This window comes from Gymnoscopelus braueri (assembly GCF_963280865.1).
Source record: "Gymnoscopelus braueri genome assembly, chromosome: 21".
In the NCBI taxonomy this organism is placed as follows: domain Eukaryota; kingdom Metazoa; phylum Chordata; class Actinopteri; order Myctophiformes; family Myctophidae; genus Gymnoscopelus; species Gymnoscopelus braueri.
Window position 1 is genome coordinate 28,564,995 of NC_137623.1, and position 19,456 is coordinate 28,584,450.

General features: G+C 41.3%; 1 protein-coding gene across 1 annotated transcript in view; it reads left to right on the forward strand.

Moving 5' to 3' along the window:
• The window catches only part of slc51a (solute carrier family 51 member A), a 28,540-nt gene extending 10,394 nt beyond the window's left edge, over positions 1-18,146 (forward strand). Inside the window, exons 4-8 of the mRNA XM_080417751.1 lie at positions 1,283-1,441; positions 13,915-14,026; positions 14,755-14,901; positions 15,328-15,433; positions 15,954-18,146. Coding sequence (XP_080273877.1) covers positions 1,283-1,441; positions 13,915-14,026; positions 14,755-14,901; positions 15,328-15,433; positions 15,954-16,102 — 673 coding nt within the window. The 3' untranslated portion in view covers positions 16,103-18,146. The remainder of the gene's footprint in view (positions 1-1,282; positions 1,442-13,914; positions 14,027-14,754; positions 14,902-15,327; positions 15,434-15,953) is intronic.
• The last annotated feature ends 1,310 nt before the right edge of the window (positions 18,147-19,456 follow it).

A 19,456-nucleotide genomic window follows, 5' to 3' on the forward strand; every position in this document is an offset into this window, starting at 1 on the left:
CTTTTGTTATGTTTTATACTTTTTGAAATATTTAACTTAACTTTATAATGGAAGTCAATGGGGCTCTGATCGGGCTGAAACCTTGCCCACATTTGGAGTCATACATTACAGCTGTACATATACCTGTAGATGACTAACGCCACAGACTGGCCACATGAAGTGCGAGATCCACATTGGAGCCACACGGTACCCATGTAGATCCGGAGATAATTACATTTTTTCAATAAGCTTTGTTTACCTTGTAGTATCTTAAAATAAGTATATAGTCTAGAAATACCTGAGATGAACACACATAAGGACTTACAGGGCTTGATTTGAGCCACACAAAGAACAGACCTAGAGACACTCATCCCCACAGGATGCCCTGTGTGTCTATCCCCCACAGGATGCCCTGTGTGTCTATCCCCCACAGGATGCCCTGTGGGAGATGGACACACAGAAATCTCTGATGGTTAATGAGGAACAGTCAGTTAAACAGCACATGGTCTTTGTACTTACATACATGCATCCATACATAATGCATTCACATTACAATATAACCATGCATATGACTAATAAATAGACGTATTCCATTGATTACTGTGGTCAGCCTTAAAGCTGTACTAGTTGGTCTAGTAGACATTCCCGGTTAGTTGCAGGAACCAAGGAGGTTTTCACAGGAGATAAAAGGCACATTCTTTAGGAAATGTGCCAGATGTCCAGTTTACTGATGTTCATCTGACCTTAGCTGACCACTATAGGGTCTCACCCAACTCATGTACATTGGACACACACACACACACACACACACACACACACACACACACACACACACACACACACACACACACACACACACACACACACACACACACACACACACACACACACACACACACAAAACTACTTTAGCACACACACATTTACACACAGTCTCAGTACTTGTAACGCACACACATACATGCACACTGAAGTACATCCTTGCATGCCCACACACACACACATAGGACACACACTGTTATACTTCTGGATCTCAACACACACACCTTGTGCACAAGCTTATAAAACAGTGTGCATGTACGCACACACTGAGGATAAATATCCACTCTGAGGTCACTTCTCTCTCTCTCGTTCCTGCCAAGCTGCCATGTAAAAGCCATGTAATAGTAATTGTCTTCTCTTCTTAAATAAAGTAACAAAGGAGAAGAAATGCCTGGACTCTCTCATTCTTTTCAATAGAGGCAAATAGTCCCACAGATGAATGCACTTTACCACATTTACCTCTGTGCACATCTCTCCGTAGCTACTTTGCCATCGTTGTGTTCAAGTTCCTGATTCTGATGCTGGAGGAGGTGGGCGGCGATGAGGCCTTCCTGCGACGAGCGGGGAAACACAAACTGAGGATCAGCACGGGACCCTGTTGCTGCTGCTGCCCGTGTCTGCCACTTGTGGCCATCTCACGGTGAAGCACACACACTTTCTGAGTATTTAGACCAGTGGTTCTCAAACTTTATCATGTCAAGGACCCCCAAAATGATATGTATTTGGCCGCGGACCCCCATCTCAAAATATTTTGTTCCAGGGACCCCCAGAAGCAAAGATTTTAGTTACAAATGTTCGCTTTAAAAATATATATATTCAAAGATTTGCAGAAATGTTCACGATTTTTCAAAAATAATAGATCTACAAGCTCATAGCGCGGCACTCTGTGCCACGCTATGAGCTTGTAGATCTGTGAGCTTGTACATCTGCTGTTTTTGAATAGCCAACGCTGACATCTAAAATGACACAGATGCTTTCCCGGTTTTAATGACAACGATAAACATTCTAATTCTAACTTTCTCCTTTCTATAAGTAGCCGTTCTTTCAATGCTGATTTTGCATAAAGATATTAGTAATAATTCTCAGTTTCATGCACAGTATAGACGGATATAAAACCAAAACGTGTTTGAGAGGAGACGGCATACAAGAGGCAGGGCTCAATACTCAGCTCAGATGAAAATCCTGCCCTCTGTCAGGTGTTAGCATTAATTACATCGTAACAAATCAATTTATTTAAGACAGTTACAGATTATTACAATTCGATTTCAAGGGAGAAAGGACTTTCTGGCAACAAGGCTCATGAGTCGATGATGTCTAGTTTAAAATCTTTGAATGTTGCATAATGTCACTGATTATGTTTTAACAAAAAAGAAGCAAGGTCTACTCTTTGTTCTGTGCAGGACAGGTTGAATGCCCCCGCGGCTATTTAACCCTCTCAGTGTACGGAGGGTTCCCCCTGTGTGTTTCATCACATATTAGACCTATCACACGCCCTACTGGCTAAAACAAAGGCCACTGACCCCACGTTCTTCAGGCATAATCATTAGTTATGCCGGAAGAAGGTCCTTGACCGAAACGTTGCCTATTAAATGTTGTTTAATAGGCTCATGTATACAGTAGCTCCCTCGCTATACAGTACATGAGGAAGCTGGATGCTATCATGGACAACCGCTCACTCCCCCTCCACATGGAGATTGTGGGGAGTTTTAGCAGGAGGGGAAATGATAGATTCATCCTCCAGTCCACAAGGGGACACTCGTTAGACTTAGGCTGTCTTTTGTGCCGTTAGCTATGAAGCTGTGTAATGATGCACAAGATGGCCACTCTCCTCGTTCAATAGACTAATTGGCACGGAAGTAAAGTAACAACAGTTAATTACAGTAAGGACACTATCTGGCATGGTAACAGTGTGTACTTATTATTTTTATCCTGCATGTAGAGAGCAACATTTATTATGTAGGTATTAAGCAACTTTCCTAATACAAGAGAGACCCAGAGTGGAATCTCGCTTTAACCCATTCAATCCCGGAACGCATCTGTGTCATTTTAGATTTGAGCTATAACCAGTATTTTATACTTTGGCTATTCAAATCTGCCATTTTGTTTTTATTGTCAAAATATGTGCAAATCGGGGGGCGCTGTTGTACAGCCTAGGATGTAGACGCGTTTCTCGCAAGCTCCGCAAGGTCTTTTCAATATTTCATTTAAAATCTGTCATAACTATAGTGGGATTCAACAAACAACAACGTTACATCTATTCATTCATTTGGACACAAATGAGTCGCAATGTTGAAGCCGGAATGAACAGAGACACCAGAAGCAAGTCTGCAAAAACTCAGCGTGTGGCTAAGGCTAATGCTAACAACATGGAAGCTGCTTCATCTTCACAGGCTAAGTCCACAACCCCAGACAGGGTGGAGGATTCGGTTGACACGCTTACTCCGAAAATACTAACTGAAGCACTGAATTCACTCAGGGACTCTGTCTTTGCTAAAATTGAGTCAGCCAACAAAGATCTGCACGCTGAAATTAAGTCTGTAAAACACGAGCTAGCCACCTCGGTTGCCGGCTTGCAGGCCACGTTAGCTTCGCATGATGGCCGCCTCGTAGGATTGGAAAAATCGGCTACTTTCACCGGGGATACTGTTACAGAACTTCAGCTCACGGTGGACCGGCTTAAAGAGGATATGCAAAGTTTACAAGACAAATGTGAGCAGCAAGAAAGTCGCAGTAGACGCCAAAATTTGCGCCTAGTGGGGGTGGAGGAGGGGGTGGAGAAGGGGAAACCCACGGAGTTTGTCTCCGAACTTTTGAAAGAACTATTTCAACTTTCTGAAGCCCCCCTACTGGACCGAGCTCACAGGTCGTTACGACCCAAACCGGCACCGGGAGATCCGCCTCGTATGTTCATTATGAGGGTGCACTACACTCGGGTTCGTGACGATATGTTACGCAAGGCTACCCAAGGAGGATCCCTCATGTACCGGGGAAAGAAGCTGTCACTATGGCCTGACTACACCGACGCCGTGAGGAAGAAGAGGGCTGCTTTTGGAGACGTACGCACGAAGGTTAAGACGATCAACGGAGCCGTCGCCAGGCTCTACTTCCCCGCCACCCTCCGGGTCACCCTCCCGGGGGCCACTGAACGTTCCTTCACCGATGCTTTGCGAGCAATGGAGTGCGTAAACCGATGGACACCCCTGGCACCCAACACCGAAACAACAGAGTGATCCGAAACAACAGAGTGATCCACTGCTATGAAGGAGTTAAGTTTGGTTGTTCTGACCCACACGCATAACTAATCTTGCTCTTTTGGACATAATGACTTTTACTTTAATTTTGGTAATCTTTGGATATGCACAGCCTTAAATAACACTTCAATTTCAATGTTTGGTACTAATTGTTAACTGTGCTACTTATACTACTATTCAGTTCGTTCCTTGTTGGGGGAGGGGGGGTGTTTTTATTTTATTTACTGTTTACTGTCTGAAACTTGCGATTCATGTTCACATCTTTTAATTATTTTATTTATATTTTTTCGACCGTTTGATTGTCTGTAACGTTCTGGCTTGACGTGCAGCTGGAGCTATTATGGCTAATGCTATACCTTTACGCACGGGCTCTGTATAGTACGCCCAATAGTGGCTGTTAGTGCAGGATGTACATGCGGATATGGCTCGTTTCCCTTTCCTGTTACACGCGTTGATTTCCGGTTCCGGTTTGATGGGCGGAACAAATAGTTAACTGTTTCCGGTTCGCTGTTTCCGGTTCGCTGTTTCCGATTTACTATTTCCGGTTGACTGTTTCCGGTTTACTATTTCCGGTTTGCTGGTGGTTCCGGTTTACTGTTTCCGGTTTACTGTTTCCGGTTTTCTATTTCCGGTTTTCTATTTCCGGTTTACTGTTTCCGGTTTTCTATTTCCGGTTTTCTATTTCCGGTTTACAATTTTTTTTTTTTTTTTTTTTTTTTCCTCCATTTTTCGCCCATTCTCACTAAACAGAGCACATTGAGCAGTTGAATGCTTTAACACATTATAGGATTGACTTCCCACACCAATGTACAATAGTTTAATTGGTCTTAGTTAGTTTTTCCCTCTATTCTTTTTCATTTCCTGTAATGCTGTTGCTACTGTGTTTTCTTACTGAAGACTGCCATGAAGCTCTTGACTACATAACTGTGTTGGCTCCGTTGCCCGTCTTTTAGTTTGTTGTTTTCCCCATTTGTTTTTGTTTTTTTTCCACTTTCAGGAGAAAAATTAGCCCACTTTACTGGCAGATTGCTATATTTTTGTAATACAGGCCATGGCTTGCTTTTTGTTGCGTTTTTGTTAGCTTGACAGCTAGATAGCAACAATGGGATATGCGATCTCGAGGGGTTTAGTAGATCAGCATAGGTTTTTTAGGCTCAGTTTTTGTCATGTGGTTTTTAAGCAGGGACTGTTAACTCTCTTATTCTACACGTTTTCACATTGGACAGGGACCTTTTCAGTCATTTATTCATCTATATCAGACCTTGATGGCTGACACTTTAAATGCAGGGCATCTTCGCTTTATAAGTTGGAACATTAGAGGAATTCATAACCCAGTAAAGCGCAGTAGGGTCTTTGCACATCTAAAATCTTTGGGCTCAGATGTAATGTTTTTACAAGAGACCCATTTACGTTCAAGTGAACATGCAAAGTTAAAAAAAGCTTGGATAGGACAAAGTTTCTGTTCTAAGAACGAAAATAGGACACGGGGCACAGCTATTCTGATTAGAAAGGGTGTTCCATTTGTCCCGCAACAGACTGTAGCTGACTCTAGAGGGAGATATGTGATAGTGATGGGTACCCTCTATGGCACTAGTGTGGCATTAGCCAATATATATGGACCAAATTGGGACGACCCAGTCTTTTTCACTAACTTCATAGCAACACTCCCCGACCTCAACAATTACCAACTATATTGGGGGGGGGACTTTAATCTTGTTTTGGGACCACAACAGGATAGATCAAATCCCAGACCGAATAGTAAGATCTCAAAAGCTGGTGCTGTTATTCAGTCATTCATAGAAGCATATGCACTCTTTGACCCATGGAGAAGAGACAACCCAACTGTTAGACAATACTCGTTTTTTTCACCCGTACATCACTCATACAGTAGGATTGATTTCTTTCTGTTGGATAGTAGGAGTCTTTCTCTAGTAAAAGACAGCCAATATAATAGCATTGTCATATCTGACCATAGTCCGGTACAATTGGACATTAATTTTCCGGAATGTGTCAGACCTCAACGTACTTGGCGCTTTGATCCTTTGATGCTGTCTAGAGATTCATTTAAGGAATTAATTTCTCAACAGATTGATTATTTTTTGGAAATTAACCAGACACCAGATATGTCACTATCTACAGTCTGGGAAGCTCTTAAATGTTATCTCCGGGGTCAGATCATATCCTACACGGCACACGAGAGAAAGAAGCATAAACAGCGCCTGTGTGACCTGTCTAATAGTATAGCAGAGGTGGACCGTTTATATGCCGACTCTCCAACACCCGAGCTCTATAAAGAAAAACTACTGCTGAAAGCAGAATATGATAATCTCTCTATCAAACGAACAGAGCAGTTGTTTTTCAAATCAAGACAGAAATTCTATGAACATGGAGAGAGAGCTGGTAAACTCCTGGCCCACCAGATAAGACAAGCAGCAGCCACCAGTGCCATTCCCGAGATCAGTATGTTAACAGGGGAGAGAACCACTAACCCAATAGAAATAAATGATCAATTTAAGCAATACTATACAACCCTTTATACATCAGAACCACCCACTGACCCATCTGATGTCCAGGCCTTCCTAGACGGCTTAACTCTGCCAGAGATTACTCCTGAGGACCGAAAGCAGATAGATAGAGGGATTTCGACGGGCGAAGTCTTACAAGCAATTAAATCCATGCAGAGCGGCAAGGCACCGGGGCCAGATGGCTTTTCAATTGAAATCTATAAAGAATTTGCTGCTAAACTGTCTCCGATTCTCAGCCAACTGTATAAGGAAATATTTGAGCGATGCCAACTACCTCAAACTATGACACAAGCCATAATATCAGTATTGCTTAAAAAAGACAAAGACCCCCTGCTGTGCGGTTCGTACCGCCCAATAAGCCTATTGAATTGTGACTACAAAATTCTTACCAAAATACTAGCCACTCGTCTCGAAGCTGTAATTCCAACTATTACAAGTAAGACGCGCGAACGCGGTAAGCGAACGCAAAAAAAGAAAAAAAAGAATGAAAAAAAATATTTTAAAAAAAAGTAACCAATAAAAAAATATTATTTTTTTTCAAAAAAAATCTGCGTTAAAAGGAGCATCTTAGAAAAATACAAATTCACAAAAAAAAAACTTGGAATGTTTTTGAACAATTCAACAAAGTGTTTGAAGTGCCTGTTTCACCCACTTCCGGGGGGCGGAGCCAAAATCCGAGCCCGATGTATTTGTTCGTAGACCCCCACTTAGGGGGGGTAGAAAAAGTTTGGGAGCGATTCGGGCACTTTTCATTTAACATGGGGTTTCAATGGGGAGTTTTTAGGAGCCTTCTCCGGGGTGTGGCTTCCGGGGGAAGGGGCGGGCTTAAACGCAACCTTGACAGGTGTGTTCAGTTTTCAAAGACCTTTCATTTGATGTATGGTACGTCTAAATTGGACATTTACTTATCTCAGAGGAGCTGCACACAGGCAGTGCACACAGAGACACAGAGATACAGAGACACAACCCGAGCAGGGTTACATAGTAAGCTCCACTTGGTCGGAGGCGCGGCTTCGCCGCGCCTCCTCCCGCGTTCGCAATCAATCCGGACCAAACCGGCTTTATACCAGGCAGACAGTCATTTTATAATATGCGCCGCCTGTTCAATGTTTTATATACACCTCCCTCTGGAGGTCAGACAGAGGTCGTGGTCTCGCTGGACGCGGCCAAGGCATTCGACAGGGTAGAATGGCAGTACCTATTTACGGTCCTGGAGAGATTTGGTTTCGGTCCATCATTCTTAACTTGGGTCAAAATAATATGTGACTCACCTGTGTCTGCAGTACGAACCAATAATAACATCTCTGGCTACTTTCCGCTTCATAGGTCCTGCAGGCAGGGTTGTGGTCTCTCCCCCTATCTGTTTGACTTAGCAATTGAGCCTCTTGCCATAGCTATCCGGGCAGAGGATGGCATTGGTGGCATCTCCAGAGGAGGTAAAGTTCATAAGGTGTCGCTGTATGCAGATGACTTACTCCTGTACGTATCCAACCCAACGGATTCGATACCAAAAGTACTGCTCACTCTGGACAATTTTAGTTACCTGTCGGGCTATAAGCTGAACTATTCAAAGAGTTTGCTTTTTCCAATTACCCATAAAGATGGAGATTACTCCAGTTTCCCATTCAAACTTGAACTTAAAGCTTTCACTTATTTAGGAGTGAAAGTCACCCATACAATGGGGGAATTATATAATTATAATTTTAAGGCATTAATTGAACGAACAACACAAGACTTCAAAAAATGGTCAACACTACCGATTTCATTAGCTGGGCGCATTAATATAGTTAAAATGACGGTTTTACCTAGGTTTCTCTATCTCTTTCAAATGATTCCAATATTCATATCAAAAATGTCATTTAAACAAATAGATAGGTTAATCTCATCTTTTATCTGGAATAATTCGAACCCTAGGATGAAAAAAATGTACTTAGAGGTTCCTAGGGAAGCTGGAGGACTGGGTTTACCAAATTTTCTATGGTACTATTGGGCTGCAAATATAGTAAAATGTTTGCATTGGAGATACACATATGAGCATGAACAGGGACCTGACTGGGTTCATATGGAGTTGCTGTCCAATCCTTTGCCAATACTCACCTCACCATTACCATTTGGCCGTAACATACAACTTACAAATCCTGTGGTTAAAGCCTCACTTAAAATATGGTTACAGTTCCGAAAACATTTTGGCTTAAAGCAACCTAGCAGATTTTTCCCAGTGACAAATAATCCTCTATTTCCCCCATCCGTGATAGACAAAGCGTTTCAATATTGGCACAGGAATGGATTGGTGTTTTTCTGTGATCTCTTCCCAGACGAGACATTCATTCCTTTTGAAACACTCAATGCAGATCATAATATACCCAGATCCCATTTCTTTAGGTTTCTTCAAATCCGCAGTTTTACCCAGAAAATGTTTTCCTCATACCCTTACATAACACCCAGAAATCAACTGGATGTCATTTTGGAATTTAATCCCTTCGCAAAAAAACGTGTGTCTGTGATATATGCTTTGATACGGGACCTAAAACCAGTAACTTGGGACAGAGTGAGAACTGCCTGGGAGAGGGATCTGGGTGTAGAGCTTCCTGAGGAAGTGTGGCAGGACAGTCTACTACGTATTCACACTTCTTCAATGTGTATACGCCATGGTTTAATTCAATTTAAGGTACTACACCGACTTCATTATTCAGGGGAGAAGCTGGCCAGACTCTTTAACATACCAGAACCAGGCTGCCCGAGGTGCAGCCAGACCCAGCGCCTGTGTGACCTGTCTAATAGTATAGCAGAGGTGGACCGTTTATATGCCGACTCTCCAACACCCGAGCTCTATAAAGAAAAACTACTGCTGAAAGCAGAATATGATAATCTCTCTATCAAACGAACAGAGCAGTTGTTTTTCAAATCAAGACAGAAATTCTATGAACATGGAGAGAGAGCTGGTAAACTCCTGGCCCACCAGATAAGACAAGCAGCAGCCACCAGTGCCATTCCCGAGATCAGTATGTTAACAGGGGAGAGAACCACTAACCCAATAGAAATAAATGATCAATTTAAGCAATACTATACAACCCTTTATACATCAGAACCACCCACTGACCCATCTGATGTCCAGGCCTTCCTAGACGGCTTAACTCTGCCAGAGATTACTCCTGAGGACCGAAAGCAGATAGATAGAGGGATTTCGACGGGCGAAGTCTTACAAGCAATTAAATCCATGCAGAGCGGCAAGGCACCGGGGCCAGATGGCTTTTCAATTGAAATCTATAAAGAATTTGCTGCTAAACTGTCTCCGATTCTCAGCCAACTGTATAAGGAAATATTTGAGCGATGCCAACTACCTCAAACTATGACACAAGCCATAATATCAGTATTGCTTAAAAAAGACAAAGACCCCCTGCTGTGCGGTTCGTACCGCCCAATAAGCCTATTGAATTGTGACTACAAAATTCTTACCAAAATACTAGCCACTCGTCTCGAAGCTGTAATTCCAACTATTACAAGTAAGACGCGCGAACGCGGTAAGCGAACGCAAAAAAAGAAAAAAAAGAATGAAAAAAAATATTTTAAAAAAAAGTAACCAATAAAAAAATATTATTTTTTTTCAAAAAAAATCTGCGTTAAAAGGAGCATCTTAGAAAAATACAAATTCACAAAAAAAAAACTTGGAATGTTTTTGAACAATTCAACAAAGTGTTTGAAGTGCCTGTTTCACCCACTTCCGGGGGGCGGAGCCAAAATCCGAGCCCGATGTATTTGTTCGTAGACCCCCACTTAGGGGGGGTAGAAAAAGTTTGGGAGCGATTCGGGCACTTTTCATTTAACATGGGGTTTCAATGGGGAGTTTTTAGGAGCCTTCTCCGGGGTGTGGCTTCCGGGGGAAGGGGCGGGCTTAAACGCAACCTTGACAGGTGTGTTCAGTTTTCAAAGACCTTTCATTTGATGTATGGTACGTCTAAATTGGACATTTACTTATCTCAGAGGAGCTGCACACAGGCAGTGCACACAGAGACACAGAGATACAGAGACACAACCCGAGCAGGGTTACATAGTAAGCTCCACTTGGTCGGAGGCGCGGCTTCGCCGCGCCTCCTCCCGCGTTCGCAATCAATCCGGACCAAACCGGCTTTATACCAGGCAGACAGTCATTTTATAATATGCGCCGCCTGTTCAATGTTTTATATACACCTCCCTCTGGAGGTCAGACAGAGGTCGTGGTCTCGCTGGACGCGGCCAAGGCATTCGACAGGGTAGAATGGCAGTACCTATTTACGGTCCTGGAGAGATTTGGTTTCGGTCCATCATTCTTAACTTGGGTCAAAATAATATGTGACTCACCTGTGTCTGCAGTACGAACCAATAATAACATCTCTGGCTACTTTCCGCTTCATAGGTCCTGCAGGCAGGGTTGTGGTCTCTCCCCCTATCTGTTTGACTTAGCAATTGAGCCTCTTGCCATAGCTATCCGGGCAGAGGATGGCATTGGTGGCATCTCCAGAGGAGGTAAAGTTCATAAGGTGTCGCTGTATGCAGATGACTTACTCCTGTACGTATCCAACCCAACGGATTCGATACCAAAAGTACTGCTCACTCTGGACAATTTTAGTTACCTGTCGGGCTATAAGCTGAACTATTCAAAGAGTTTGCTTTTTCCAATTACCCATAAAGATGGAGATTACTCCAGTTTCCCATTCAAACTTGAACTTAAAGCTTTCACTTATTTAGGAGTGAAAGTCACCCATACAATGGGGGAATTATATAATTATAATTTTAAGGCATTAATTGAACGAACAACACAAGACTTCAAAAAATGGTCAACACTACCGATTTCATTAGCTGGGCGCATTAATATAGTTAAAATGACGGTTTTACCTAGGTTTCTCTATCTCTTTCAAATGATTCCAATATTCATATCAAAAATGTCATTTAAACAAATAGATAGGTTAATCTCATCTTTTATCTGGAATAATTCGAACCCTAGGATGAAAAAAATGTACTTAGAGGTTCCTAGGGAAGCTGGAGGACTGGGTTTACCAAATTTTCTATGGTACTATTGGGCTGCAAATATAGTAAAATGTTTGCATTGGAGATACACATATGAGCATGAACAGGGACCTGACTGGGTTCATATGGAGTTGCTGTCCAATCCTTTGCCAATACTCACCTCACCATTACCATTTGGCCGTAACATACAACTTACAAATCCTGTGGTTAAAGCCTCACTTAAAATATGGTTACAGTTCCGAAAACATTTTGGCTTAAAGCAACCTAGCAGATTTTTCCCAGTGACAAATAATCCTCTATTTCCCCCATCCGTGATAGACAAAGCGTTTCAATATTGGCACAGGAATGGATTGGTGTTTTTCTGTGATCTCTTCCCAGACGAGACATTCATTCCTTTTGAAACACTCAATGCAGATCATAATATACCCAGATCCCATTTCTTTAGGTTTCTTCAAATCCGCAGTTTTACCCAGAAAATGTTTTCCTCATACCCTTACATAACACCCAGAAATCAACTGGATGTCATTTTGGAATTTAATCCCTTCGCAAAAAAACGTGTGTCTGTGATATATGCTTTGATACGGGACCTAAAACCAGTAACTTGGGACAGAGTGAGAACTGCCTGGGAGAGGGATCTGGGTGTAGAGCTTCCTGAGGAAGTGTGGCAGGACAGTCTACTACGTATTCACACTTCTTCAATGTGTATACGCCATGGTTTAATTCAATTTAAGGTACTACACCGACTTCATTATTCAGGGGAGAAGCTGGCCAGACTCTTTAACATACCAGAACCAGGCTGCCCGAGGTGCAGCCAGACCCCAGCTTCACTGGGCCATATGTTCTGGACGTGCCCCTCCCTCAATACCTACTGGAGACGAATATTTGAAGTATTCTCCCATATGTGTGGAAAAGCAGTAACTCCCTCTTTCCACACGGCCATTTTTGGCATAACTCCCCCTAACTGTACAGTCACATCTCCACAAGCAAACGCTTTGGCATTTGCCTCCTTATTAGCTCGTAGACTGATTCTCTTAAATTGGAAGTCCGATAAAGCACCCTCTTTCTCACAATGGCTAAAAGAAGTCTTGTCTTTCCTACCTCTTGAGAAACTCAGATATAGAGTGTGTAGAGCCCGCAACAACTTTATTCTAGCTTGGAGTCCCTTTGTTGATTTTGTTGAAGACTTTTCCTTTAATTAAAACTGTTCGTTTAGTTATTGTTATTATTATTATTTTTGTATCTGTGTCCGACTTGTGATGTGAAAAACTGTCCCTGTTATATAAAATGAGGAGAGGTATCTCTGTCTAGAATTGTGAAAATTATGTTTGATTGTAATCTTTGTCCCACTGCTTTTGTTTTGTTTTTTTTGCATTTTCTTTGGAGCCTAAGGGGGGAGGGGGGAGGGGGTGGGGGTTGTATGTGTGTTTATGTAGTCTTGTATGTTATATCAACACGATCTCTATTTTGTATAAAATGCTATACATTTGTATGTGTATATACGTGTATGTAACATAAAAACTGTAAAATAAAGTTGTAAAAAAAAAAAAAAAAATATGTGCAAATCTTTGAATATATATATATTTTTTCAAAGTGAACATTTGCAACTCAAATCTTTGCTTCTGGAGGTCCCTTGAACAAAATATTTTACAAATGTTCGCTTATATAAAAAAAAGAATATAGATCTACAAGCTCATAGCGTGGCACTCGGTGACGCGCTATGAGCTTGTATATCTACTATTTTAGCCAAAGAAATCAAAAAATGACACAGATGCGTTCCCGGTCATAATGGCTTAAGGCTGATTTATCTTCCTGGTGTCATGTGCTTGAAAGCTGCCGCACACAGGCTATTATGGTGCATTCATCAGCTGTTAGCACAGTCTAGAACAGAAGTGCACATCTCCTCCCACAAACGCCAAAGATCACATGGGGGGCTGCTCATCTGTTTGGAGGTAGTCAAACATTTTAAAAGGTTGAATAAAATCATGATTTACTTTCATCCACTTGGCAGCCCTATTTTGGGAATGTCATTGTAATATAAAAAGTAGTTAAACATATTCAATAGTTTTTACTTTTTATAAAATAGCGAAAATAGCAGATCCAAAAGCTCTCAGCACGTGAGCTTGTAGATTTCCTATTTTTGCTGTTTGTCAAACGAGGAATATAGCTTACCGTGTGTGTGTGTGTGTACACGTGCATGCGTGTGGAGGGTCTCAGCTTTTGTCCGATGTAAGAAGGGGGGGGGGGTTCAGAGGAAAAAAGGGTTGCGAGGCAATGATGAGAATGACTGGTTACAGTGTTTTAATACATCAATCTTTTCAATGTCATAACTCCAGGCGCTCTCTGTTCCTGCTGAAGCTGGGCTCCTTCCAGTTTGCCCTGCTAAAGATCATCTTCACCGTCCTCTCCATCGTCCTCTGGACCAATGGAAACTTTAACCTGATTGACGTGAGTTGATGATGTTAATAAGCTCACACACATGTCATTTGCAAACACTTGTAAAAATCACAAACTTGATTCAGTGTTTGTTCTGTAATGCACACAGACGTGAAGACATACAAGATCCATGCAAACAAAACTCTGTCGCTCCCATTCGGCAAAGTGTGTGGGTGTGTGTGTGTGTGTGTGTGTGTGTGTGTGTGTGTGTGTGTGTGTGTGTGCACGTGTGTGTGTGTGTGTGTGTGTGTGTGTGTGTGTGTGTGTGTGTGTGTGTGTGTGTGTGTGTGTGTGTGTGTGTGTGTGTGTGTGTGTGTGTATATGTATATATACAGTAGATACAGTATATTATCCCTATAGATATTATGAAAAGAAATATACAAATATATGTATATAACATTTTTTGGACAGTACTATATACGAAACAATAAATCTAAAACATGCAGTTCTGAAATATAACGTGTTGGCCAAAACATCTATATGAAAATATAATGCATATTAATGGCCGGGTGCAGATGAGATCAGGCCTGTGATTATCATAGTCATATGCCTATTGTATTGTGTATGTACCTTTTTTCCCGCCATGTCCTATATAAGTAATATGCTGGATACATACTTTTATTTTTATTAAGCTTGTATCACTTGAGGTAAAGGTATTCAGTCAACACCCACCCACCCACCCACTCTCTACTCTCTCTCTCTAATTGTAACTGACCCTATGGCGTGTGATTGTGTTCCAGATGAACATCACTGGTGCAGCCATCTGGATCAACCCGGGGGTGGGCATCTTGACCATCATAGCCCTGTGGCCCGTCGCCATCATGTTTATGCACTTGAGGACCACCCTGCGATCGCTCAAAATCATTCCCAAGTACGCAATGTACCAGGTAAGGTGCTTCACACATGAACATCATGCTTCTAAGCAGGCACATTCAATATATCCAATTATTACACATGGCTGCATAGCAACCTGTCATTGTCCTGGATAAATACACATAAAATGTTTATTAGGTAGGACACCTATTGAGTATCAGGCAGGTGTCGCCATCCAGTCATATCTCTCATTAAGAGGGTTACTGTATTTGTGCTCAGTAAACACTACACACTGTACAACAGTGATTATCAACCTTTTTTAATTTCAAGGACCCCAATCTCGACAGTAAAATCCACTGTGTTCATTTAACACAGGAGTAGGTTGTTTGCATTGTACCTGTTAAAGTGGCCACTGATTGTATGTTGACAGTTCTTATGGCTTTTGGTTTTGGATTTTCCAGTGATCGTGTTGTGTTTCATTTAATAATGTGTGTGTTTAGCTGGTGCTGATCCTGAGTCAACTTCAAAGTGCCATTATCAACATCCTGGCTATGAACGGTACCATCGCTTGTGCCCCGCCCTATTCCTCCATGGCACGAGGATACTGTGAGTATAATTCATCCATCTACACATCAGCGATTCCCAACCTGTGGGCCAGGTGGATATTGCAAATGGGCCCCCAAATAATTGGTAAAACTGGTCAAAAAGATGTTAATGATAATATATATATATATATATATATATATATATATATATATATATATATATACAGTATATATATATATATATACGTTTTTTTTCTTTAAAACCTTGAAAGATTTGGGTTTTCCTTGTGATACCGATAAATAAGTATACTATGTTACTTCCATTGATCCAAGCCGGAACACAATCGATTGATTGATCATTAAAATAAACGTGCTCTGAAAATGCAGGCCTCTTAAGGTGGTCACATGGGTGTGCTCAGCTGTCGAACGCTTTTGAGATGTTCAAGTGGGCCCTGATCCAGAAAATGTTGTGAACCGCTGATATCATATTCATTTACTCATTGATAAATCCATTCATAGAATATGAAGCAGCTCTCTGCTGGACTTTATCTCACCTGTGACCTTTCGCTCTGTCTCTCTAGTGATGAGCCAGCAACTGTTGATTCTGGAGATGTTCATCATCACGCTGGTGAACCGCTTGTTGTACCGACGACAGTACGAAGCTTTACCACCAGAGGCTTACAAGGACAACGAGAACACTTGCATGATCACAGGGCCAGAGAGCGCCTGAGCAGCGTGTGTGTGTGTGTGTGTGTGTGTGTGTGTGTGTGTGTGTGTGTGTGTTTAAAATATGTATGCAATTCTACATGATATTGTAAAATGATATCGTAAAATCATTCAGAGTGTTGGTTTAAATCCGACAGTGTAACAATGGACCATTTAAGATAAGGTTTTAAGGTTCTAACAATGTTACAGGGCAACTCACAAAGGTGTGTCTTTTTCCTGTATGATCATGTTGTTGCCGATGCGATGACCTCAGCTTGAGTGCATCATTTCCAGGAACGTTTGAGCCATACTTTTCAATGCGTGTGTGTGTGTGTGTGTGTGTGTGTGTGTGTGTGTGTGTGTGTGTATGTGTGTATGTGTGTGTGTGTGTGTGTGTGTGTGTGTGTGTGTGTGTGTGTGTGTGTGTGTGTGTGTGCGTGCGTGCGTGCGTGCGTGCGTGCGTGCGTGCGTGCGTGCGTGCGTGCGTGCGTGCGTGCGTGCGTGTGTGTGCGTGTGTTTAAAATATGTATGCAATTCTACATGATATTGTATTGGTATATACTGTATGTATTCAGGTGTGTCTTTGCACTACTGCAAAACAAAGAGAACATAAGGAGGGAAGCATAACGACCATGACAAAATGCAACAGACAATAAAACTAACCAGGAACCAAAGCTTCCAGTGGTGGACTAGTCCGTTGGAGCCCACATAAGAACACAGCATGTATTGGACTCATGTAATACACTGACTGGCCTGTGGATGTCATGGATTCGCAAAGCTGTAGTGTACAGTATACAGTATACAGTACACATCTTGGAATGGCACACACATCAACTAGCCTCGTTCCCAGCCTTACTCATCTGCGAAGAGAAAAGCCTGGTCACGACCTAATGCAGAGAGTGTCTATAGGGGCGGGACTTCCGTCGTACGTATTTCCCCCGGAAACGATCTTTTTTGACCAATCATAATGCTCGTTTCATTGACGGAGAATGTAAACAGATTTGTAAAGTGTCAACGTCATTTCCTTGGGCGGTACTCCTGCCACCAGCGTGCACATCAACAGGATTTTGGTGCTCCCAAGCTTTTAAGCCTCCTCGTAATAATTCCAGTTGACGAAATGTCTTATTTTGTTTTTATTGTATTTCATTACAGTGTGTTCTTCATTTTACTATGAGGCGATGTTGCACAATGCATACAATAGAACAGTGGTAGGCAAAATTATTTACAATTATTTTGAAAATAATTTACAATATCTGACCCACACATAGATAGGATATAGACAGCAGTGGCTTTGCATTGATGAAACCGGGTAGGATGAACAACGCATTGTTCCATTTTCCATCCTTTGAATGTAATGTTTTCACTGTCAACTATCCTCTTTAGACGTTTGAATGAAAAACCTGTGTTTCACGTGCCTCAATCTGGGAACCCATCGTCAAATAAAAAGGAAAAACAGCGCCCCCAGCGTTTTTCACTTCTGAATCTGTTCTTGAGAGATTACACGTGCCTGAACCACTCAAACCCAAACCCCATGTGGTTGACCGGAGTCCCTCAGGGCCCTATACTAGTGATTTTCTGTTTTATGCTATTGTGGGGAAAGCTTTCGCTGAGTTTAAGTAATTAAACATTTCATTGTTTCTCTCTGTTATAAGAAGAGACCTTGAAACATGAAAGATGTCTTGTTCAAAAAGGAGTGCGACTGGCTGTCTCCAGATAATTTGAAACATTTTGATGAATTAGATATCCTCCAAGTGCCACGTTCAAGGATGGGACCTGCACAAAAAAGATTTTGTGTACATCTGTGTAACATTTGATTTCACCGTCCACACACGTTTCTATCAGTAGTTGTCATACCACACACCTCTTTATTTATGAACTTTTTTGTGGTCTGCTGCATGTCCTAAATGTGTTGACTTTGTTCTGGCCCACCATCTAATGGCTTAGAGAAATAAATTGGCCCGAGGCTATCCCCTGCAATAGAAATTAATCATCTGTACATTTGCATTTTCTTTTGTAAACATAATTAGGACCTGTACTGTATGTCACCATTAAACAACCATACAATGTCAGTATTTTAAATATCATCGATTGAAATACTTTAAATGTGTCTTGTCTTGTCTTGTCTTGTGTGTTTCATTTACAGTGGTGTAAAGTAACTAAGTACATTTACTCAAGTACTATACTTAAGTAGACTTTTGAGGATTTTTTTAACTTTACTGGAGTGTTTACAAATGTCTATACTTTTACTTCTACTCCACTACATCTCAGAGTCAAATATTGTACTTTTTACTCCACTACAACTTAGGGTTACTTTGTAGATTTGTATTATTATTACAAAACATGCTGTAACCACTTCAGCCCTATGCATACTTAGGCTATCTGAAAATAGCCGATCTACAAGCTCACAAACGTTGTGAGCTTGTAGATCTGCTATTTTCAACACATTTTTATACATTTAGAAACTTGTGAAATGGAAACATTTGTACTTTTACTTTCAGTACGTAAGTACATTTTAATGCGAATGCTTTTGTACTTTTACTCAAGTAAATATGGAATACCTGACTTTTATTTGTAACAGGGTATTTCTACATTGTGGTATTGGTACGATCAAAATATATTTCTTTTTTTTACATCAATTCCAATTGACGCTCAGATAATACTAAGATCCCCTGACCGGTACTTTTACTTAAGTACAAAATGTGAGTACTTCTTCTTTCACCACTGGTCATTATCATCTTCAATTTTGCAAGTCATTTAATTTTCCTGCAGACTTCACTTGTCAGCTTGGTGATGTTGTTCCGCACGCAGCCGCTAGGTGGTAGTATAAGAATCAAGCACTGCTGATAGACATGACAGCACAGACAGAAACTGTCATAGAGCTGGTGGCATAGAGTTAAAATAATAAGGCTGGTGGCCATAAAGGATATTTTAAAGGGGTAGCTTTCAGTGGTAGAAGAAGTACTCAGATATTTCACTTAAGTAAAAGTAGCAATACCACAATGTCAAAATACTCTGTTACAAGTAAATGGCCTGTGTTCAAAATGTTACTTGAGTAAAAGTACAAAAGTATTGGCATCAAAATGTACTTAAAGTGCCAAAAATAAAAGTACTAAAATGTTTGAAAATGCGTTGTGAACTTGTAGATCGGCTATTTTCAAACAGCCTATGTATAAAATAGGGCTGAAGTGGTTAATGTATGTGTTATAATATAATAATTTATATCTGCAAAGTAACTAGTAACTAAAGTTTTCAAATAATTGTAGAGGAGTAAAAGTACAATATTTGCCTCTGAGATGTAGACAGTGGAGTAGAAGTAAAAGTATTGAAAATTGGAATACTCCAGTAAAGTAAAAACACCACAAAATTGTACTTAAGTACA